The sequence below is a fragment of the Mobula birostris genome, chromosome 17, assembly GCF_030028105.1.
Source record: "Mobula birostris isolate sMobBir1 chromosome 17, sMobBir1.hap1, whole genome shotgun sequence".
NCBI lineage: Eukaryota > Metazoa > Chordata > Chondrichthyes > Myliobatiformes > Myliobatidae > Mobula > Mobula birostris.
This window is the reverse complement of record NC_092386.1, coordinates 23,291,509-23,315,940: the sequence shown is the minus strand read 5'-3', so window position 1 is coordinate 23,315,940 and position 24,432 is coordinate 23,291,509. Positions and strand designations below refer to the sequence as shown.

Below are 24,432 nucleotides of genomic sequence, written 5' to 3'. Positions count from 1 at the left end.
ATTATCCAATCACAAGCCAAAGAAAATCTGCAGTTGCTGGAAATCCAAGCTACACACAAAGTGCTGGGGGAACTCAGCAGGCCAGGCAGAATCTATGGAAAAGAGTACAGTTGACGCTTTGGGCTGAGACCCTTCATCAGGACTGGAGAAAAATAGATGAGGAGTCAGATTTAGAGGGTGGGGGGCTGGGGAGGAAGAAACACAAGGGGAGAGGTGAAACCAGGAAGGGGGAGAGGGGTGAAGGAAAGAGCTGGGAAGTTGTTTGGTGAAAGAGATACAGGGCTGGAAAAGGGGGGTGGAATCTGACAGGAGAGGACAGAAGGCCAGGGAAGAAAGAAAAAGGGAGGAGCACCGGAGAGAGCTGATGGGCAGGTAAGGATTGAGGGGAGAGAGGGAAAAGGGAATGGGGAATGGTGAAGGGGACGGGGGGGAGAGACATTACAGGAAGTTTGAGAAATCAATGTTCATGCCATCAGTCCACCTAAATGAAATATAAGGTGTTGCTTCACCATCCTGAGTGTAGCCTCATCGAGACAGTAGAGGAGGCCATGGACTGGCATGTCAGAAAGGGAAGTGGAATTAAAATGGGTGGCCACTGGGACAGCCCACTTTTTCTGGCGGACAGAGCGTAGGTGCTTGGCGAAGCGGTCTCCCAGTTTACGTCGGGTCTCACTGATACACAGGAGGCCACACCAGGAGTATCAGATACAGTAGATGACCCCAACAGACTCACAGGTGAACTATCGCCTCACCTAGAAGGGCTGTTTAGGGCCCTGAATGGTAGAGAGGGAGGAGGTGTAGGGGCAGGTGTAGCACTTGTTCCACTGCAAGGATAAGTGCCAGGAGGGAGATCAGAGGGGAGGGACAAATGGTCAATGGAGTCGCACAGGGAGTGATCCCTGCAGAAGGTGGAAAGTAGGGGGAGAGAATAATGAGGTTGGTGGTGGGATCCCATTGGAGAAGGCTGAAGGTACAGAGAATTATGTGCTGGACATGGAGGTTAGTGGGGTGGTAGGGTGAGGACAAGAGGAATCCTATCACTGGTGGGGTGGCGGGAGGATGGGTGAGGGCAGACATGTATGAAATGGAAACATGGAGAGCCATTGTGATCATGTCTGCTGTAGGGGACAGGCAAATTGCAGTGGGTCCAGGTCCTTACTGAGACAGGTGTTGACTCTAGCATGGAGAGCTACTGTCCAGATGCTGGTCCATGGGACTGGGAAGATTAATGGCTTGGCAAGGACAAAATGGGCAAAAGGGCCTGTTTCTGGGCTGTTGTGTTCTCTGAATCTAAGAACAAGGAGTTGATTGTGGACTTCAGGAAAGGTCAGTAGAGGGAACACACACAAGCCCTCATCAAGAGATCAGCAATGGAAAGATGAACAGGTTCAAGTTCCTGTGCATCACCATTTCTGAGGATCTAGTATATCGATGCAATTACAAAGAAGATATGATAGCAGCTATATTTAATTAGGAGTTTGAGGCGATTTGGTATGTCACCAAATACTCTCACTAATTTCTACAGGTGTACCCGGAGAGCATTCTAGCTGGTTGCATCACCACCTGGTATGGAGGAAGCACTGCACAGGATCGGAAAAACTGCAGAAAGTTGTAAACTCAGTGAGCTCCATCGTGGGCAGTAGCCTCCCCAGCATCAAGGACACCGTCAAAAGGTGATGCCTTAAGAAGGCGGCATCCAGCAGAAAGGACCCCCATCACTCAGGACGTGCCCTCTTCTCATTGCTACAATCAAGGAGGAGGTGCCTGAAAACACAAAAACACACACTCAATGCATCTTCCCCTCTGCCATCAGTTCTGAATGGACAATGAAACTATGAACAAAACATAACTATTTTGCTCTCTTTTTGCACTACTTACTAAATTTAGTTCTTATATATATTTCCTATTATAATTTATAGTTTTGATTATCATGTATTGCGATGTTCTGCTGCCGCAAAACAACAAATTTCACAACGCATGCCAGTGATCTTAAACCTGATTCTGATTATAAAATTTGAGCAGGAGCTGCCACTGTCTGATTGACTAACGGTGCAGTTCCTTCATCACACATTTGTAACTCAAACCCTTTGGGCATTCTAAGCTATCCACAAGAAAAGAACTCACAAGGCTAGGAATGTTGTGGGCTGGGCATGTTGAATATTGGAGCACTATCTGCAATTTGTAAATCTAAGGGCATTATGGTATGGAAGCGTATTGGGACACTGGAGGACAATCACATACAGGTGCAGTGACAGCTTCCATAGTCTTTGCACCACTCTTGGCAGCACCAGAGCTCCTGTGGAATAAGCATCTGAAGTCACATGACTCTCCATTTTGTGCTGCTGGTGCCAATTATTTGCCATCCTCTGCTGAAGGAGTGACAGAAATGTGTGTCTTGCACAATTTTTGGGATATATGCAATATGTTGAAGCTGTTTGAATGCGTATATGTTAACTATGAATCCGGATGTAAAGAGTTTGTTACAAGGCAAATTATGGGGTTGATGAGATATAAGTGGATTCACAGGGACTTAAGGGATGATAAGAAAGAAGGGAGCAAATTAAAAATAAAGTCACCTGTGTCCAGAGGACTACAGAACTAAAGGCAGTGACGTACTGATGTTAAACATAGAATCTGCATTTTAGAAACTCTCATTAACAACATACTACCTTTGTAGCTCTAATTTACTTTATAGCCCCTTTAGATACTAAAACCAGCATCTACAATATGGGTTTAGAAAACGCTGATTACTGAGATCCTGTTGCAGGCTGTCCCAGGTTAAAAATGGGTAATTTACCAACACCTGCATATATGAAAGGGATCCTACAATATTAGTAAATCCAAAAGTACATATAGCTTTCCGTTCCTATAAACAACAGAACTAGTTTTTTCTCTCTCTTCACCTTTAGTAATTTCTTATGAATCATATATTATTGATGGCATTTATTAATACATTCTGATGGTACAGTTACCATATCAAATGACTTTTTTATGTATTTTCTCATTTGTAGTCAAAATTGGCTTCAAGGCATGTGAAAAAACGAAACCAGTTTGCTTCCAGAGGATGACTTGTTCTATGAAGCAGAGTAAATTTTATACACTGCTATTACTCTGCTTACACTGAATCAAGCAAATACGTGGGAATTGGAGCAAACAACTGCAGATGATGGAAGTCAGAAATAAAAAACAGGGAATATTGGAAGCATTCAGCAGGTCAAGCAGCATCATTAAAGAGGAAAACAAAGGCAAGGTTTAATTGTGTACTAAGTTTTCAAAGTTCTTTCTTTTCCTAAACCCCAGTACCTTGCTGGGTTTCTCTTTCAGATTATTACTATACTCAATTAGCAGAATACAGGAAAGAAAAGAATAATGAAAGCTCTGTTGCTACAGTCCTGGAATCTTACAATATGTAGGTGACAACTCCCACTGACCACATGTCAACCTCTGGTCCGTAGGCATGGCCTCGTAAGATTTCAGGGGCTGGGACAAAAAGAAAGAAAAGTTAGGCTCTAATGATAATAATCAACCACCAAATATAATATCTTAAACAACCTGAGTGAAAATCTTCAAAGGGTAATATAAAAGTGCAGGAAGAACAACATCTTTAAGTTCCCATCCAATATAAACATGTTGTTTCTTATCAATGGGTTATAATTGTACATTTCTCTGCTTAACACGCGTATCACTGCACTACAACTGCAGAGGTTCAAAATTAAAGCTCCCAAGTATCTTTTCAGGGCTACAAGATTTAGGCAATACATGAAACATATCAACAGTCCTCACATTTCAAGAATAAGTACACATTCAGCAGTCCAAGAATGATAAAAAAAAAATGAATACACAAGAAGTTTACCTTGCCTTTATTTACTCATGTGGTATGCCATCAGTAGCTAAACCAGTATTTATTGTCTATCCCGAATGCTCCTAAACTGACTGCCTCGCCAGGCAATTTCAGAGGGCAGGTATATGTTAATAATAGTGTTAAGTAAAAACAGGACAGAGAAGATAAGGATGACAGATTTCTTACCCATACAGACATCAGTAAATTAGATTGCTATTTACGGTCTATACTTTCGGTCACCTTGGCAGAAACTAGCTGTTTATTCCAGATTTACTTAATGGATTTAAATTCCCTAATTGTGAATTCCACAATGGTTTTGGTTTAGTATTATTGTCACATCGACTAACTTGCAGTAAGAAGCTTTTGTTTGTGTGCCATCCAGGCAGACTGTGTCATATAGTACATGAAGTAGTGAAAAGAAAAACAGAATGCAGAATATAGTGTTGCAGCTACAGAGAAAGTGCAGAGCAGGTAAACAAATAAAGTGCAAGGGCTATGGCAAGGTAGATTGGAGGATCAGAAGATCAAGTGTACATCTTTAATATACGGGAGGTCAGTTCAAGAGTCTGATAACAGTGGCATAGTTTATTATGAGTCTGCTGGTAAGCTTTCATAGCTCTTGCCCAACAGAAAAGGGGAGAAGAGAAATTAACTGGGGTGGGAGAGGTCCTTGATTAAAATTAGCTGCTTTTCTGAGGCAGTGAGAAGTGTAGGCGTAGTCAATGGAGGGCAAGATGGCTTGCATGTTGGACTGGGCTGAGTTCACAAGTCTTTGCAATTTCTTGAAGCTTCAGGCAAAGCAATTTCCACACCGAGTTGTGATGCATCTGTAAAAATTTGTAAAAGTCATGTTACAGCTGTACAAATAGTTGGTGAGACTGCAATTGGAGTTGTGCGTGCAGTTCTAGTCACCTAACCATATGAAGGATGACATTAAACTAGAAAGGAATGTACAAAGGATACACAAGGATATTGTCAGATGCTGCTGAAAGGTTGGATGAGCTTGGACTGTTTTCTCTAGAGCGTAGGAAGTTGAGGTAACCTGACACAGGTACTGTATATAAAATGAGGGTGGGTGGGAGTTGGGGAGGGCATAAATAAGCTGATGGTCACAGTCTTTTCTCCTGGGCATGGGTAGTCTAAAACCAGAGGGTATAGGTTTAAGGTAAGAGAGAAAAAATGTAAAGGCAACATGAGCAGTAAGTTTTTATTTGAACAAAGTGATGGGTGTATGGAACAAGCTGCAGAGGAAGTGGTAAATGTACAGTTATAATGTTTAAAAGACATTTCTACAGGTACATAAATAAGAAAGATTTAGAGGAATTTGGGCCAAATGCAAGCAAATGGAACTAGCTCAGGTAGACACCTTGATCCCTATGACTCTGAATTACTGTGTGATGGGATTTTATTGGACACTTTTCTAGTAACTGTCCTATCATATGCCCTAAACATAAATTTTGCAGTGACCTAAAACTTTGTCAATAAATATATTAAAATTGATTAGAAAACATAGCGTTCAGGGCAGAAAATTCCTAATTTGACTGCAAATTTTTCCTCTAAAACTCTTCCCGTATTTGATGGATGTGTGACTGTATTTTGGTCAAATATGTGAATAATTCAGAAAGTTCCATATTCCACAATCTCCCACATATAAACAATCTTCATGACCATTACTCAAGTTGGCCTAATTCCATTTATTCTTTTATGACAGTTTTAATTCAAGTTTTCACTGCTTTTCAATTATCTATGTTCAATGAATGTTTATACTTAAGTATCTGAATTAGTTAAACCATGTTTTACACAAAACACTAGGGTTCTCCAACATTAGTTTTAACCATCACCACAGTTTACTATTTGTACCCTAAAATATAAACACAGCAACTTTGCTCTACTTCACTGAAGTCCCCCATTTCTCAAAACCCTACATTTCATACTCTGTAGAAGCAATACTTGGTGATCCTCGAGGCTGCTACTTTGTCTACTCAATAGAAAGCTCAATCAATGTACTATGCAGCATGGATATAAAACTGCCTTATGGACAAGAGACAAGAAAGCAGAAGTCATGGTAGTTATTCAGGCTGACAAAAATATATAGTGGTTTCTTTGGAGTTCATGCTGAAATCACTGCTTTTCTTGAAGGATGTCAATAATTTAGGCATATTAATAGGGCATAAAATATGGAACATATTAATAATTTGCAAAAGATGCAAATCATTTAAGAGTATTTAAGGTGGAGTTTATTAAGATGGAATTAAAGGAAAGCTGTTGGAAAGGGTTACCACGAAGCACTTAAAATTTAACACAGTGGTAAGGTGACAGATCTTGGAAGCAAGAAGAAAATAACAGAATATAAATGCTATGATTCAAAATGATGTACAGGAAAGGAGAGATCTGCAAGTGTTAAGACAGGTTGAGCATGTGGTCTAAAAGGTATACAGGGTACTGACCATTATGAACAACAATGTAAGAGGAGATAAACACAGAGTCAATTTTGAACTTCTATAAAACACTGATATGGCCACAACTGGAGAATTTTGCCCAATTCCAAGCAGTGTATTTTAGGGAAGATGCAAAGGTTCAAAAAGGGAAAAGAAAAGATTTGCTATGATGGTACTAAGACCTATGGATAGACACACAAACCTGCTTTCCTGTTGAAAGCATATTTTGACTCCAAAAAATGTAGAAATATTCAAAATACAGAAATATTTGGTCGAGGTGAAAACTCCTACTACAGAGGCTATGATGTGGGAATGAAGCACAGGAGATTTAAAGAAGCCTTACTTACTGAATGCAATGGAAATGGGAATATAATTAGTATACTATTGTTAGTTAGTAGTTGATATACTGAACTGTTGATTCGGTAAATTCAAACTTCAGCACAGTACTCAGGTAATTTAAATTCAAGTAATTAAATAAACCTAGATAACAACAAAAAAGGAAACTGCAGTAATGATAATCCAGTAGCAATGAATCCACTGTATGGTTTATAAAAACCCAAATGGTTTACCAATATACTTTGGGAAAGGAAATCTGTTGTCCTTACCCAGTCTGTTTTCTAATTGAAACTTAAATTATCTGTTCAGTCAGAGCTAATTAGGAACACACCATAAATGCTGGTACTGTCAGGTAAATCTACATTCTGTGGGCAAATTAACAAAAAACTTGTACATCATATTTTGGTGTTCCACGCAATTCGCCTTTGTTGGAATTGCATTTATCAAATTGCTCATATTCAAAGTACATTAACTGTCGAAGTATGTATGCAGCATATAACCCACACATAGTCATGAAACAAAGAAACAACATGGAACCCATCCAAAGAAAACATCAAACACCTTACTTGCAAAAAAAAACACATTGTGCAAACAGCAGAAAACGAGTGAAAAACATAGGATATAAAATATTAAACCACGAAGTTATATTCATTAGATTGATAAGGAATTTCTCAAGGTAGTTTTCAATCAATACAACTTACCACAGTATCCTGGTGTCCCACATACAGTTTTCATGGTGACCTGTTCTTCAACAATTTTTGAAAGTCCAAAATCAGCTTAAATAAAACATGTGCATTATTTAGATGACGTTTCTTTAGATTTTAATGAAGCACCTTCCAAATCCTTGACTTTATAAAAAGAATTTTGAAAATTATCACCAACCCCTCCACCAAAACTGCAAGATATATTTTCTCATTTCTACAGAGACATGAAAGAAAATGCTGGCAGTCGCTAAAACGTAAATCTGCCAACTCTAAAAATATCAACGAATATCATATTCCTATAGGTTTATTGTCAAAGTATCTAATGAGAGTTGTCTTCCAATAAATAGGCATATTTTAGTCTCGGTACAAGACAAATTTGGTGAAAGTTTACAGAAAACATCTCCGAATCATTGCATTTCTGATTTGCGATCAACACAATTCCAAATTAATGCTTCAGCTTTTTGAAAGTATCAATAAGAAACCAGAATGATTTAAAAATAGCTTCTACTGGCCACTTGTAGTCCTGCACATTGCCTTGGATGTCAGACATCTGCTGTTGAACTTTCCAACATTGCACCCTTGTTACCATCAAGGTAGGTTGGCAGAACAATGTGCTAGGAGGATTGCGAGACGGAGGCAGAGAGATTGAATGTAAATAGATAGGTGTAAATATAGAAAATGTGATATATTTCACACAATTTTGAAGTGGCATTCAGAATGTTCCTTCAATGAGCATTGTGTTTGGCTACTGAACACCTCTGAAGACCACAAATTAAACTGTAAGAAAGGAAAACAGCAAGACATTTTTGACATAAAAATAACAAAGTTATAGGGTTATAGAGCTCTAAAGAACAGAAACAGGCCCTTTGGCCTATCTGGTCTGGGCTGACCTGGTCTTCATAGTTCAATCTACCTGCACTGGACTATAGTCCTCCATATCCTTCCCATTAATGTACGTATGTAAAATTCTCTTCAGTGTTACAGTTAAACATGCATCTACTGTTTCTGCTGGCTGTTCATTCCACACTCATACCACCCTCTGAGTGAAGAAGACTACCCACCCCCCCACCCCCAGATGTCTCTTAAATATTTTACTTTTCCTTCTAAACCTATGATCTGTAGTTCTAGTCTCAACCAACCTGAGGGGAAAATGATTTCATGCATTCACAGTATTTATACTCCTTATATTCTATAAAGGCAGCATTTATGTAAGTCACCTATTTTTAATAATGCATCTGGAGCTGGAGACGCATAGAGGAGGTTTTCAGGTTTGAGATCACGATGAACAATTCCATTTTGATGCAGATACTACACAAAAAAGAACAAAAATGAGAAATGAATACAGTAATTAAAATATGAAGTCAGCTGCAATGAAATTATTTAATATTTCATCCACTGAATGTCATTAAGCAGAATAAATCATGTGCAATCCCTTCACAAGGGTATACAAGAATGATAAATAATGTGATTATCAGCATCAAAGTCAGGTTTGTTATCACTGGCATGTGACGTGAAATTTGTTAACTTAGCAGCAGCAGTTCAATGCAATATGTAATTTAGAAGCAAAAAACAAAATATAATAAATAAGTAAATCTTATTCAGTATACTTTATATAATATACGTATATTGAATAGATTAAAAAACGTGCAAAAAAACAGAAATACTATAGCGGTGTGCTACACACAGCACTAGAATAATGACACGTAGTCGGTGAGTTGTAGTTGTGAAAAAAGAGGTTTATTCAAACTTCGTGGCCTCCTTTAAAGTCTTCCTGTTCCCGCCCTCCCCGGGCGGGACTGCTGTGGGGAATGCATATTCACAGACCCTTCCCGCACACGGATTTTCCCCCCGCTGGTGAAGATGGCCTAGCGCCCTTTTTGGGGCCGGTCTCTCTGCCGGCACGTGCCGTTTTGTCAGCCGGTTCAAGTGCGCTGGAAAGTGTGTCACCACATAATCCCCCCGCCCCCCCCAGAACCGGCAATACCTCACCCAATGTCCACAGTCTGGATCGGCCTCTGTTTGGGAGGTCTGCCCCTGCGCCGTGGTGCCTAAGCCCGGACCAGCTGCGCCAAGTCCACAAGGGCCGGTTTGAGTCGGTCCACTGTGAAAACCTCCTCTCTCCCCCCAATGTCCAGCATGAACGTGGACCCGTTGTTCCTGATCACCTTAAACGGCCCCTCGTAGGGCCGCTGTAGCGGTGCCTGGTGTCCGCCCCGTCATACAAAAAGAAACTTACAGTTCTGCAGGTCTTTGGGTACGCGGGTTGGGCTCTGTCCGTGCTGTGAAGTGGGTATGGGCGCCAGGTTACTGAGCCTCTCACATAGTCTGTCCAGGACTGCTGCGGGTTCTTCCTCTTGCCCCCTTGGGGCTGGTATGAACTCTCCTGGGACGACCAGGGGTGCGTCGTACACCAACTCAGCTGATGAGGTGTGCAGATCCTCCATGGGTGCCGTGCGGATTCTGAGCAGGACCCAGGGAAGCTCGTCCACCCCGTTAGGCCCTTCCAGGTGGGCCACGAGAGCCAACTTCAGGTGACGGTGGAAATGCTCCACTAGTCCGTTCGACTGTGGGTGGTAGGCAGTTGTGTGGTGTAGCTGTGTTCCTAAAAGGCTGGCCATAGCTGACCACAGGCTGGAGGTGAACTGGGCGCCCCTGTCGGAGGTAATGTGGGCCGGTAACCTGAAGCGTGCCACCCAGGTTGCGATCAGTGCTCGGGCACAGGATTCGGAGGTGGTGTCGGTGAGCGGGACTGCCTCTGGCCATCTGGTGAACCGGTCTATCATAGTTAGGAGGTACTGTGCTCCTCGTGACACTGGCAGGGGCCCCACGATATCCACATGAACGTGGTCGAACCTCCGGCGGGTGGGTTCGAATTGCTGCGGCGGAGCCTTGGTGCGCTGCTGCACCTTGGCCGTTTGGCACTGCATGCACGTTTTGGCCCATTCACTGACCTGTTTACGAAGCCCATGCCACACGAACCTGTTGGCGACCAGCCGGACGGTAGTCCTGATGGAGGGATGCATTAAGTTGTGAATGAGTTGAGAACTCGCCGCCGCCAGGCTGCCAGGACGATGGGGCGGGGTTGGCCGGTAGCTACATCACACAGTAGGGCCTATGGGGAGGTCTTGGAGCTGCAAACCGGAGACCGTGGTTCTGTAACTAGGGATTTCATCGTCTGCCTGCTGTGCCTCCGCCAGCGCTGCATAGTCCACCCCCTGGGACAGGGCCTGTATGGTAGGTCTGGATAGTGCGTCCACCACGACGTTGTCCTTTCCAGAGACATGCTGGATGTCCGTCGTGTACTCAGAGATGTAGGACAGATGTTGCTGATGGCGGGACGACCAGGGGTCGGACACCTTCGTGAATGCAAAGGTAAGCAGTTTGTGATCCGTAAACGCGGTGAAGGGCCTACCTTCTAAGTAGTACCTGAAATGCTGGATTGCCAGGTATAGTGCCAATAGCTCCCGGTCGAAAGCACTGTATTTGAGTTCAGGTGGTCGTAGGTGTTTGCTGAAGAACGCCAGTGGTTGCCAGTGACCCTCGATGAGTTGTTCCAGCACTCCACCGACTGCTGTGTTGGATGCATCCACCGTGAGGGCAGTAGGAATGTCCGTTCCGGGGTGCACTAGCATCGCGGCGTTTGCCAAGGCTTCTTTGGTTTTAACGAAAGCGGCTGTGGCCTCTTCGTCCCAGGTAATGTCCTTGCCCTTACCTGACAACAGGGTGAACGGGGGCGCATGATTCAGGCTGCTGAGAGGAGGAAACAGTGGTAGAAATTCACCATACCCACGAATTCCTGCAGGCCTTTGATTGTGTTGGGTCGGGGAAAGTGGTGGACCGCGTCTACCTTGGCGGGCAGAGGGGTTGCCCCATCTTTAGTAATCCTGTGGCCCAGGAAGTCAATGGTGTCGAGTCCAAACTGGCACTTGGCCGGGTTGATTGTAAGGCTGAATTTGCTCAATCGGGCGTAGAGTTGACGGAGGTGGGACAGATGCTCCTGATGACTACTGCTGGCTATGAGGATGTCGTCCAAGTAGATGAATGCAAAGTCCAGGTCGCGTTCCACTGCGTCCATTAGCCGCTGGAACGTCTGTGCGGCATTCTTTAGACCAAACGGCATTCGGAGGAATTGGAAAAGTCCAAACAGGGTGATGAGTGCTGTTTTGGGGATGTCGTCTGGATGCACCGGGATTTGATTGTATCCCCGGACGAGGTCTACCTTGGAAAAGATCCTTGCGCTGTGTAGGTTTGCTGTAAAGTCTTGAATGTGCGGCACAGGGTAGCGGTCTGGCATTGTAGCCTCGTTCAGTCTGCGGTAGCCGCCGCATGGTCTCCAGTCCCCCCATTGCCTTGGGCACCATGTGAAGGGGAGAGGCCCATGGGCTGTCGGACCGTCGTATGATCCCCAATTCCTCCATCTTCTTGAACTCCTCCTTTGCCAGTCGGAGCTTGTCCAGGGGAAGCCTTCGAGCACGGGCGTGGAGGGGTGGTCCTTGGGTCGGGATATGGTGCTGTACTCTGTGTCTGGGCATGGCTGCCATGAACTGCGGTGTCAGAACTGATGGGAAATCCGCCAGGACCCTGGTGAATTCGTCATCGGACAGCGTGATGGAGTCCAGGTGTGGGGCTGGCAACTTTGCTTCACCCAGGGAGAACGTTTGAAAAGTCTTGGTGTGGACCAATTGCTTCCCTTGCAGGTCGACCAGCAGGCTGTGGGCTTGCAGAAAATCCACCCCCAGGAGTGGTTGGGCCACGGCGGCCAGTGTGAAATCCCACGTGAACCGGCTGGAGCTGAACTGTAGCTGCACCGTGCGGGTGCTGTAGGTCCGTATTGTGCTGCCATTTGCAGCCCTCAGGGTGGGTCCGGGTTCTCTGTTGCGGGTGTTGTAACTCGTTGGAGGTAAGACGCTGATCTCCGCTCCGGTGTCCACCAAAAAGCGGCGTCCCCACTGCTTGTCCCAGACATACAGGAGGCTGTCCTGATGGCCAGCCGCCGTAGCCATCAGCGGCGGCTGGCCCTGGCGTTTCCCAGGAAATTGCAGGGCAGTCTACAGCGGTGGGCCTCTGTGCCCCACCGTTGGTGGTAGAAGCACCATTGTTCGTTGGGCTCCTCACTCCCGTCGCCAGGTTTTGTAGGCTCTGCTGCCGGGCCTGGTCTGGTCGGCCATTGGGCACACGGCTTGGTGATCTGTGTGACGGACGCCCCTCTCTCCTTCTTGGCATTCCACAGCACATCTGCCTGGGCTGCCACCTTCCGGGGGTCACTGAAATCTGCGTCGGACAGCAGTAGGCATATGTCCTCGGGCAGTTGCTCTAGGAACACCTGCTCAAACATGAGGCAAGGTTTGTGTCCTTCAGCCAGGGCCAGCATTTCGTTCATTAATGCCGACGGTGGCCTGTCTCCCACACCATCCAGGTGCAGTAAGCAGGCAGCTCGCTCGCGCTGTGAGAGTCCAGAAGTCCTTATGAGCAGGGCTTTGAATGCTGCATATTTGCCGTCCTCCGGGGGTGACTGTATAAACTCCTCAACTTGTGCAGCTGTCTCCTGGTCAAGGGAGCTCACCACGTAGTAGTAACGAGTGGAATCCTGCCAAATGTGGAATTGGGCTTCTGCTTGTTCGAATCGTAGGCAAGGTCACAGCATCCAGAAGCTTGGCAGTTTTAACGAAACTGCATGAACAGATGCGGCGTCGGTCATCTCTGGTCCAAATATCGTATGGGCCGCCGGGGTTACCAAATATAGTGGTGTGCTACACACAGCGCTAGAATAACGACACGATGTCGGTGAGTTGTAGTTGCGAAAAAAGAGGTTTATTCAAACTTCGCGGCCTCCTTTAAAGCCTTCCCGTTCCTGCCCTCCCCGGGTGGGACTGCTGTGGGGAATGCATATTCACAGACCCTTCCCGCACGTGGGTTTTTCCCCCTGCTGGTGAGGATGGCCTGGCATCCTTTTTAGGGCCGGCCTCTCTGCCGGCGCGTGACATTTTGTGAGCCGGTTCAAGTGCGCTGGAAAGTGGGTCACCACAATACTATATATTAAAAAAAGTGAGGTATTGTCCAAGGGTTCAATGTCCATTTAGCAGGGGGAAGAAGCTGTTCCTGAATCACTGAGTGTGTGTCTTCAGGCTTCTGTACCTCCTACCTGATGGTAACAGTGAGAAAAGGACATGCCCGGGGTGCTGGAGGTCCTTAATAATGGACGCTGTGTTTCTGAGACACCGTTCCTTGAAGATGTCCAGGGTATTTTGTAGGCTAGTACCCAAGATGGAGCAGACTAAATTTACGACCCTCTGAAGCTTCTTTCGGTCCTGTGCAGTAGCCCCCCCCCCCCACCGCCCCCATACCAGACAGTGATACAGCCTGTCAGAATGCTCTTCATGGTACATCTACAGAAGTTTTTGAGTGTATTTGTTGACATGCCAAATCTCTTCAAACTCCAAATGAAGTATAGCCGCTGTCTTCTCTTCTTTATAACTACTTTGATATGTTGGGACCAGGTTAGGTCCTCAGAGATCTTGACACCCAGGAACTGCTCACTCTCTCCACTTCTGACCCCTCAGTGATGATTGGTATGTGTTCCTTCATCTTACACTTCTGGAAGTCCACAATCAGCTCTTTCATCTTACTAACGTTGTGCCAGGTTGTTGCTGTGACACCACTCAGAGGCCCAGGTTCTGCAACTTCTCAATCAGGATTGTGGGAATGATGGTATTAAATGTTGAGCTATAGTCGATGAACAGCATCCTGACATAAGTGCTTGTGTTGTCCAGGTGGTCCAAAGGCACGTGGAGACCCATTGAGATTGCATCTGCTGTTGACCTATTGTGGCGATAGGCAAATTGCAGTGGGTCCAGGTCCTTGCTGAGGCAGGAGTTCAATCTAATCATGACCAAGCTCTCAAAATATTTCATCACTGTAGATGTGAGTGCTACCAGGCGATAGTCATTAAGGCAGCTCACGTTATTCTTCTTAGGCACCAGTATAATTGTTGCCTTTTTGAAGCAAGTGGGTACTTCTGCCCATAGCAGCGAGAGGTTGAAAATGTCCTTGAATACTCCTGCTAGCTGGTTGGCACTGGTTTTCAGAGTCTTACCAGTTACTCCATTGGGACCTTATGCCTTGCAATGGTTCACTCTCTTTAAAGACAGCCTATCATTGCAATACATCTTTTATGAAATTGTATGATCATTTACATGTGATCTTTAGCAACAAATACAAGATTAACATACTATAAATACTAACTTGAAGACTATGTTTTGACAAGATCCTTTACTTCATGGTTAATGTGGATTCAGAGACTTTTTGGAGTAGGGGGTAGTAGATGCAGGCATGGGAAAGAACACTGAAATAACTTAGTTATGCACAATAGAACCTCTACAAGAACAAGTACAATATTTCTCAGTGAAGATCTTTGCATCTCTCAAGTGACAGCCACGGTGAACTAACAACCTGAAGACAATCGAGAAAATGCTCACTTAATAAACTTTAACACAGATGAATTGTTTTAGCAGGTTCATTAAATACATGAACATAATTGTTTTCGTTTATCTAAATGGAGAAAAGAATTTAATATCAGAACAAAGTATTTGTGAAATAATACCACTAATATAAATTTCTAGATTTGAGAACCTGTGGGTGTATGGTGTGGGTGTAGTAACTTGTTTTTTCATTGGGCAAACGAAACAGGTGAAAGCAACTCAGCAGCCAGTTCTGCCATTCATCTACGATATTTTCATTACTATACTTTATCCAGTGATGAAGCTTTAATGTCAAATTAAAGCAAGCAATAATTCTGCAAAACCAATTTCCTCAGGTTATCTTGGACCTTAAAATAGTGTTCAAGCAATTAATTACCAGGTGGAGTCTGTGAGGAGGAAGCATGTTTATTGTATTATAAAAACACAAAGTACTGAGAAAATGTAGATCAGGCAACATCTGTGGAATGAGAAACAGTTAACATTTCAGGTTCAAGACCCTTCTTCTGAACTGCTATTCTGTTGTTTCCACTTGCAGCAGCAGTAGGTAGAGGCATGTGTTTGAGAACACTATTTAAATAATTCAACATATGATGAGTTGAATACTTTACCACAAACCTGCAACACTACTTCTTCCTACTGCAAAGGGAAGATTGGTGGGCATGGCGTATGGAGGGAAGTACCTATAAATATTAACATATCATTGACTTCACCTTCTGAAAGACCATATTTCCCTCTTCCCTCCGGGAGAAAGCTCAGGAGCTTGAAGACTCGTACAGCCAGATTTGGGAACAGCTTTTTCCCAACCGTGATAAGACTGCTGAACCGATCCTGACCCGGATCTGGGCCGTACCCTCCAAATATCCAGACCTGCCTCTCGGTTTTTTTGCACTACCTTACTTTCCATTTTTCTATTTTCTATTTATAATTTATAATTTAAATTTTTAATATTTACTATCGATTTGTAATCCAGGAGTTGGAAAGAGCAGAATCAAATATCGCTCTGATGATTGTACGTCCTAGTATCAATTGTTTGGTGACTATAAAGTATAAAGTATTAGTTTTGGATTGTACTCACTAATCATTGTACACAGTGCTGTAAAGGCATTTTTATGTTTTAGAATGGAAAAACTCCTGTCAGAAATTCAATGGTTTTGCGAACCTTAAAACTGTTTTGTAGATTGTTAAAATCTAGGGGCTAATTTGAAAATGTGCTTTAGTCAGTCAGTCAGTGGGTGCCGTCCCGAATCCAGGGCTGGCGGCTATGCACCTCCATCTTCTTCAATCTTGTGACAGTACCGAGTTCAGCCTCTCCTCCAGTTTGTTCTCGCTGGCCGCCTTGGCACCGCCCGTCGCCGCCCCCACTGAACTCGAGCCCGAGGCCCTGTCGGCCTCCACCGCGGCGGCTTCTTCGAGCTCAGCCCTTCCTTAGGCAGAGGCCTTGGGCAGGTCCAGGCACACGGTGCAGCGCCCAAGTTCATCATGTCTCTTCTAACTAGGTGCTTTAATAGGAGATACCAAGCTCCTCATTGACTTTGTAACATTCTCCCAATTATTCCATTATCTATATAATTAAATAAACATCAATTTTGATCTTCTCTGAATGACTATTATTTACACACTATACTCATCAACCTTTTCTGTCATGATTAGTGACGGAAATTTAAATAATCTAAGCACTTAAAAATCCAATTTTTATTGCTGAGTTATAGTGTACATTTTCTATTGTTCGTTGAATGCTCATTTTTGTCCACATAAACGGCCAAGACATGGTTGTGTGTTGCACAGAATTCTCAGTAATTCCTGCTGTCACCAATAGTGCATAAATGATAATGCTCATTAGAAAATGAATAACAACTTGTACCTTATGCCAGTGTTGTGGTGAATTCTTGACTTCTTTCAAATATTCTACTTTAGTATCTATTTTTATCACCATCATCTCTCAAACAGAAGTACAAAATTTGAGCTTTTGATCAGAGAATTGTTAAGAGTGTTTCTTGCCACAGATTCAATTACTACTCCTGTAATTATACATTGTTTGGAATGACAGGTTTAGTAATATTTTAGTTTTTTAATGAAGCATAAGACCATAAGATATAGGAGCAGAAGTAGGCCATTCGGCCCATCAGCTGATCCAATTCTTCCAGTCATCCCCACTCTCCTGCCTTCTCCCCATACCCTTTGATGCCCTGGCTAATCAAGAACCTACCTATCTCTGCCTTAAACGCACCCAATGTCTTGGCCTCCACAGCCACTCGTGGCAACAAATTCCACAGTTTTACCACCGTCTGACTAAAGTAATTTCTCCGCCTCTCTGTTCTAAATGGACATCCTTCAATCCTGAAGTTGTGCCCTCTTGTCCCAGACTCCCCCCCCATGGGAAATAACTTTGCCATATCTAATCTGTTTAGGTCTTTTAACATTTGGAATCTTTCTATGAGATCCCCCTTATTTTCCTGAACTCCAGGGAATACAGCCCAAGAGCTGACAGATGTTCCTCATATGGCAACCCTTTCATTCCTGGAATCATTCTCATGAATCTTCTCTGAACCCTCTCCAATGTCATTACATCCCTTCTAAAATAAGGAGCCCAAAACTGCACACAATACTCCAAGTGTGGTCTCACGAGTGCCTTATAGAGCGTCAATATCACATCCCTGCTCTTATGTTCTATACCTCTAGAAATGAATGCCAACATTGCATTCATCTTCTTCATCACCGACCCAACCTGGAGCTTAACCTTTAGGGTATCCTACACAAGGACTCCCAAATCCCTTTGCATCTCTGTATTTTGAATTCCCTCCCCATCTAACTAACAGTCTGCCCATTTATTTCTTCCACCAAAGTACATAACCATACACTTTCCAACAGTGTATTTCATTTGCCACTTCTTTGCCCATTTCCTTAAACTACCTAAGTCTCTCTGCAGGCTCTCTGTTTCCTCAACATTACCCGCTCCTCCACCTATCTTTGTATCATTGGCAAATTTAGCCAAAACAGGAGGAGGCGCTTAGATTAATGGCACCTAATGGCGACTCCTCTGCTTGCATCTTCGGAAATATCTCCATTTCCATCTTTTCATGGTTCTTTTGAAGACTCTGACCTGGAGTTATACACTGACTATGGTTCTTTGTGGGAATGTGACCTGCTCTCGGGGTTTCACGACTGACCATTATTCGGCATGCCAAGGGCTCAGCCTAAGAGCATCGCTCGCCTTTAGAGGACTGAGATTTCGTGGCTCTGCAGACAGGTGGATCGAATATCGGTGTGTCGTGGGAGATGGAAGATCTAAGGCTGTGTGCCCAGACACCCGAGATCTTTGGGCACAGAACTCGGAAAAAGCGACATCATAAACCAGCGAGTTGTTTGTTATGTCGCCCCCCCTTGCTGTGAAAACGGAGGCACCTCTTTCTCCTTTATTAGGGAGAGAGAGAGCCTGTGGATGTTGAATACCGGGTGAACAAGCGGTCTTTGGGGTACTGCAAGACTGTGTCTTTGCTGTTGCTTTGCTCACGCTTGAGTGCTCGGTGGCGGGTGCCGATGCTTTTTTTTTGTCAGTGGGGGGAGGGGGGATTGTTGCTTGCTGCCGTGTATGCGTGGGAGGGAGGGGTGCTGGGGGAGACTTTGGGGTTCTAATATTTAACTGTCATTCATCCTTTGGGGGCACTCCTCTGTTTTTGTGGATGGCTGCGAAGAAAAAGCATTTCAGGGTGCATATTGTATACATTTCTCTGAAATTGAATATACCTTTCAAACTTTCCATTAATCCCATAGTCCAAATCATTGACATACATCATAAAGAGCAGCACTACCAACACTGACCTGTGGAACTCCAATGGTAACCGGCAGCCAGCCAAAATAGGATCCCTTTAATCCCACTCTCTGCTTTCTGCCAATCAGCCAATGCTCCACCCATGCTAGTAACTCCCCTGTAATTCCATGGGCTCTCATCTAGCTAAGCAGCCTCATGTGCGGCACCTTGTCAAAGGCCTTCTGAAAATCCAAGTTAACCACATCTACTGCATCTCCTTTGTCTACCCTGCTTATAATTTCCTCAAAAAATTGCAGTAGGTTAGTCAGATAGGATTTTCATTTCAGGAAACCATGCTGGCTTTGGCCTATCCTGTTATGTGCCTCCAGGTACTCTGTACTCCCATCCCTAACAATAGATTCCAACAACTTCCCAACCACTGATGTCAGGCTAACAGGTCTATAGTTTCCTTTCTGTTGCCTTCCACCCTTCTTAAATAGCGGAGTAACATTTGCAATTTTCCAGTCATCCGGTACAATGCCAGAATCTATCGTTCTTGAAAGATCATTGTTAATGCCTCCGCAATCTCTTCAGCTACTTCCTTCAGAACCAAAGGGTGCATTCCATCAGGTCCAGGAGATTTATCACCCGCAGACCATTAAGCTTCCTGAACACCTTCTCAGTCGTAATTTTCACTGCACATACTTCACTTCCCTGACACTCTTGAATGTCAGACTGCAGATGTCTTCCACTGTGAAGACTGATGCAAAATATGCATTCAGTTCCTCTGCCATCTCTGCGTCTCTCATTACAATATCTCCAGTGTTATCTTCTATTCCCTCAACTCTCTTTTACCCTTTATATACTTAAAAAAGCTTTTAGTATCTTCTTTGATATTTGTCACCAACTTCCTTTCATAATTCATCTTTTCCTTCCTAATAGCCTTCTTAGTTTCCTTCTGCAAGTTTTTAAAAGCTTCCCAATCCTCCATTTTCCCACTAGCTTTGGCTTCCTTGTATGCCCTCTCTTTTGCTTTTACTTTGGCTCTGACTTCATCTGTCAGCCATGGTAGTGTCCTTCTTCCATTCGAAAATTTCTTCTTATTTGGAATATATCTGTCATGCACGTCCCTCATTTTTCGCAGAAACTCCAACCATTGCTGCTCTGCTGTCCTTCCTGCTAGTGTCTCTTTCCAATCAACCTTAACTAGTTCCCCTCTCATGCCATTGTAATTTCCTTTATCCCACTGAAATACCAACACATTGGAATTTAGTTTCTCCTTCTCAGATTTCAAAGTGAACTTGATCATATTGTGATCACTGTTCCCTAAGGGTTCCTTAACCTTAAACTCTCTTATCACCCCCAGATCATTGTACAACACCCAATCCAGCAACGCCCTAGTGGGCTCAGCAACAAGCTGTTCTAAAAAGCCATCCCTTAGACATTCTACAAATTCTCTCTCTTGCGGCCTAGTACTGGCCTGGTTTTCCCAATCCACTTTCATATTAAATTGCCCAACGATGATCATGACATTGCCTTTCTAACACGCCGTTTCTATCTCCTGCTGTAATTTGTAATCCACATCCCGGTTGTTGTTTGGAGGCCTGTATACAATTGCCATTAGGGTCCTTTTACCCTTGCCATTTCTTAACTCAACCCATAGAGACTCTACACCTTCCGATCCTATGTCATCCCTTTCTAATGATTTAATATAATATCTTATACACAGAGCCACACCACTCCCTCTGCCTACTAACCTATCTTTCCAATACACTGTATATCCTTGGACATTCAGCTCCCAATGGCAGCCATCCTTTAGCCAAGTTTCAGAGATGGCCACAACGTCATACTTGCCAATCTGTAGCTGAATTTCAAGATCATCCATTTTATTTCTTATGCATGCATTCAAATATAATACTTTCAGTCCAGTATTTGTTGCTTTCTGTTTTGAATGCACCACACTTCTATTGCCCTGTAACTCATCCCACTGGCTGTGATTATGCCTCATCTCCTGCCTGTCCTTTCTATTACCTCTGTTGCATGCTATCTTTGATTTATTTGTGTTCCCCTTTCTCAGCCCTATCACTCCGGTTCCCATCTCCTGCCAAATTAGTTTAAACCCTCCCTAACAGCTCTATTAAACCTGCTTGCTAGGATATTGGAACTCTTTGGGTTCAGGTGTAACCCAGCCTTTTTATACAGGTTGTACCTCCCCCAGAAGATGCCCCAGTGATCCAGGAACCTGAAGCTCTGCCCCTTACACCAGTCTCTCAGCCACGCATTAATATGCCTGATCGTGCTATTCTTGCGCTCGTTAGCACATGGCACAGGCAGAAATCCTCAGGTGACTACCCTAGAGGTTCTGCTTTTCAGCTTCCTACCCAACTCCCTGGATTCTCTCTTTAGGACCTCCTCCCTTTTCTACCTATGTCATTGGTACCAACATGTGCCAAGACTTCTGGCTGTTCACCCTCTCTCTTCAGAATCCTCTGCACCCGATCCGAGACATCCTATATCCTGGCACCTGGGAGGCAACACACCCTGTGGGTACCTCTATCAGGCTGACAGAACCTCCTGTCTATCCCCCTCACTATAGAATCCCCTATGACTACTGCATCCCTCATCTTCTTCTCTCCCTTGTGCACCACGGAACCAGGCTCAGTGCCAGAGACCTGATCGCCGTGGTCATCCTCTGTCAGGTCACCCCCCCCCCCCCCAACAGCATCCAAAACAAGATAATGATTACTGAGGGGGATGGCCACAGGGATACTCTCTACTATCTGACCTCTCCCCTTCCCTTCCCTGACAGTCACAATTATTTTACGTCTAATAATTAAAATTTTCAGAACACTTCCTGTTTTGCAAAGGCATCTAAATTAAATAGGACTACTATTTAAAATAAGCATGCAATTTTCTGATATACAGTGCCTATAAAAAGTATTCAGCCCCTTTGGAAGTTTTCATGTTTTGTTGTCTTACAACATTGAATCACAGTGGATTTAATTTTGCTATTTTGACACTGATCAGAGAAGACTCTTTCGTGTCAAAGTGAAAACAAATTTCTACAAATTGTTTGAATTCATTACAATTATTAAATACAAAATAATTGATGGCATAATTATTCACCTCCTTCAAGTCAGTATTTAGTAGATGCACCTTTGGCAGCAATTATAGCTTTGAGTCTGTGTGGGTAGGTATCCATTAGCTTTGCACATCTGGACACTGCAATTTCCCCCTATTCTTCTTTACAAAAACAGCTCAAGTTCTGTCAGATTGCATGGGGATCATGAGTGAACAGCCCTTTTCAAGTCTAGACACAAATTCTCAATTGGATTAGGTCACTCCAGGAGATTAACTTTATTGTTTTTAAGCCACCCCTGTGTAGCTTTGGCTTTTTGCTTGGGGTCATTGTCTTGCTGAAAAACAAATCTTCTCCCAAGCAGCAGTTCTCTTGAAGACTACAACAGTTTTCCTCCAGGATTTCCCTATATTTTGCTGTATTCATTTTACCCTCTACCTTCACACACCTTCCTGGGAGTGCAGCAGAGAAGTATCCCCACAGAATGATGCAGCCACTACCATGCTTCATGGTAAGGATGGTGTGTTTTGATTATGTGTATTGTTTGGCTTATGCCAAACATAGCATTTAGTCTGATAGCCAAAAAGCTCAATTTTGGTTTCATCGAACCATAGAACCTTCTTCCAGCTGACTTCAGAGTCTCCCACATACGCAAACTCTAGCTGAGATTTCAAGTAAGTTTTTTCAACAGTGGCTTTCTCTTTGCCACTCTCCATAAAGCTGTGACTGGTGGAAACACCCGGGCAACAGTTGTCATATGTGCAGTCTCTCCCACCTCAGCCACTGAAGTTTGTAACTCTTCGAGAGTTGTCATAGGTATCATGGTGGCCTCCCTCACTTGTCCCCTTCTTGCACAGTCACTCAGGTTTTGAGGATGACCTGCTCAAGGCAGATTTATAGCAGCGTGACATTCTTCCCATTTCTTGATGATTGACTCAACTGTATTCCAAGAGATATTCAGTGGCTTGGAAATTTTCTTGTATCCATCTCCTGACTTGTACTTTTCAATAACCTTTTTGCAGAGTTGCTTGGAGTGTTCTCTTGCCTTCATGATATAGTTTTTGCCAGGATACAGACTCACTAGCACTTGAACCTTCCAGATACAGGTGTATTTTTACTACAATCAGTTGAAACATCTTGACTGCACACGGTGATCTAACTAGTTTAACTAACTATGTGATTTCTAAAACCAATTGGTGCACCAGTGATGATCTGATGTGTCACATTAAAGGGGGTGAATACTTTTGCAATCAACTATTTTGTATTTTATATTAGTAATTAATTTAGATCACTTTGTAGAGATCTGTTTTCACTTTGACAAGAAAGAGTCTTTTTCTGTTGATCAGTGTCAAAAAAGCCAAATTCAGTCCACTGTTATTCAATGTTGTAAAACAACAAAACATGAAAACTTCCAGGTGGGTTGAATACTTTTTATAGGCACTGTATAAACACATGCATGTACTGTATATCTGAAAGGCTAGCAAAACTTCTTCTTCATTGACAAAATATTATACTTTACTACTGCTCCAGAATTACATAAACAATTGCTGTTTTAACTTGAGTATTGCTTATTTTTAAATAGTTAAAAGAATTAACATGACTTCATGAGAATTAAATAGGTTTCTAAAAAAATAATGTTTAATTCAATAGGTTATAGCTTAATAACAGACGGCATCAGATTCACTAATTCCCAAATGGTCACTGGCTCAGATAAGTTGACTAAAAAGATTTAGTAGAATTTTATTTAACAATGGAGTACAACCAAAGCAATTTGCTCAAAATATATCTTGAAATTGACTGTAGGTGCAATTTTTCAATATCATAATTGCAGTAGAAATTCAAAAATCTCAATGTTTTCAAAATGTAGAATAATATCAGCATTGTCACGTAGTTATATTAGAAACATGCTGCTAATCAAACACTAGCATTACTCTATTGATAAAGTATTATAATCTACTAAATTATCTAATATATTTAAGTATATACCTAAGTTTTTTCAAATTTAAGAAGCATGTCTATTCTGCACGTTATTTGTTGTCCATGCCATGTGTCACACCCACCAAGTTTTGCTCAGCTTCTTTTAGCTGAAGCCTTCTGACAAAGCAAACAAAGTATAAAATTCATATTAGTTGCTTATGTGTTTATTTTATGAATGTAAATAGAAACATCACAAGATAAGCAACCCACCTGCGTTATACTGCTAGCAATCATTACATGGGGATTTTAATAGGTTTACAGCTTAATAACAGACAGCATCAGATTCAGCAATTCCCAATGGTTACTTTATTTTACTTTACTTTATTGTCGCCAAACAATTGATACTAGAACGTACAATCATCACAGCGATATTTGATTCTGTGCTTCTCGCTCCCTGGATTACATATCGATAGTAAATATTAAAAATTTAAATTATAAATCATAAATAGAAAATAGAAAAATGGAAAGTAAGGTAGTGCAAAAAAACCAAGAGGGAGGTCTAGATATTTGGAGGGTAAGGCCCAGATCCGGGTCAGGATCCGTTCAGCAGTCTTATCACAGTTGGAAAGAAGCTGTTCCCAAATCTGGCCGTACGAGTCTTCAAGCTCCTGAGCCTTCTCCCGGAGGGAAGAGGGACGAAAAGTGTGTTAGCTGGGTGGGTCGTGTCTTTGATTATTCTGGTAGCACTGCTCCGACAGCGTGCAGTGTAAAGTGAGTCCAAGAACAGAAGATTGGATTGTGTGATGTGCTGCGCTATGTTCACGATCTTCTGCAGCTTCTTCCGGTCTTGGACAGGACAGCTTCCATACCAGGTTGTGGTGCACCCTAGAA

General features: G+C 43.2%; 1 protein-coding gene across 1 annotated transcript in view; it reads right to left on the bottom strand.

Annotated features, from left to right (window-relative positions):
- Positions 1-24,432, bottom strand: part of camk4 (calcium/calmodulin-dependent protein kinase IV) — a 114,680-nt gene that overhangs the window by 31,027 nt on the left and 59,221 nt on the right. The window contains exons 6-8 of the mRNA XM_072281055.1: positions 8,537-8,627; positions 7,317-7,391; positions 3,405-3,480 (exon numbers count right to left, since the gene is read on the bottom strand). Of these exons, the coding sequence (XP_072137156.1) occupies positions 3,405-3,480; positions 7,317-7,391; positions 8,537-8,627 (242 nt within the window). The remainder of the gene's footprint in view (positions 1-3,404; positions 3,481-7,316; positions 7,392-8,536; positions 8,628-24,432) is intronic.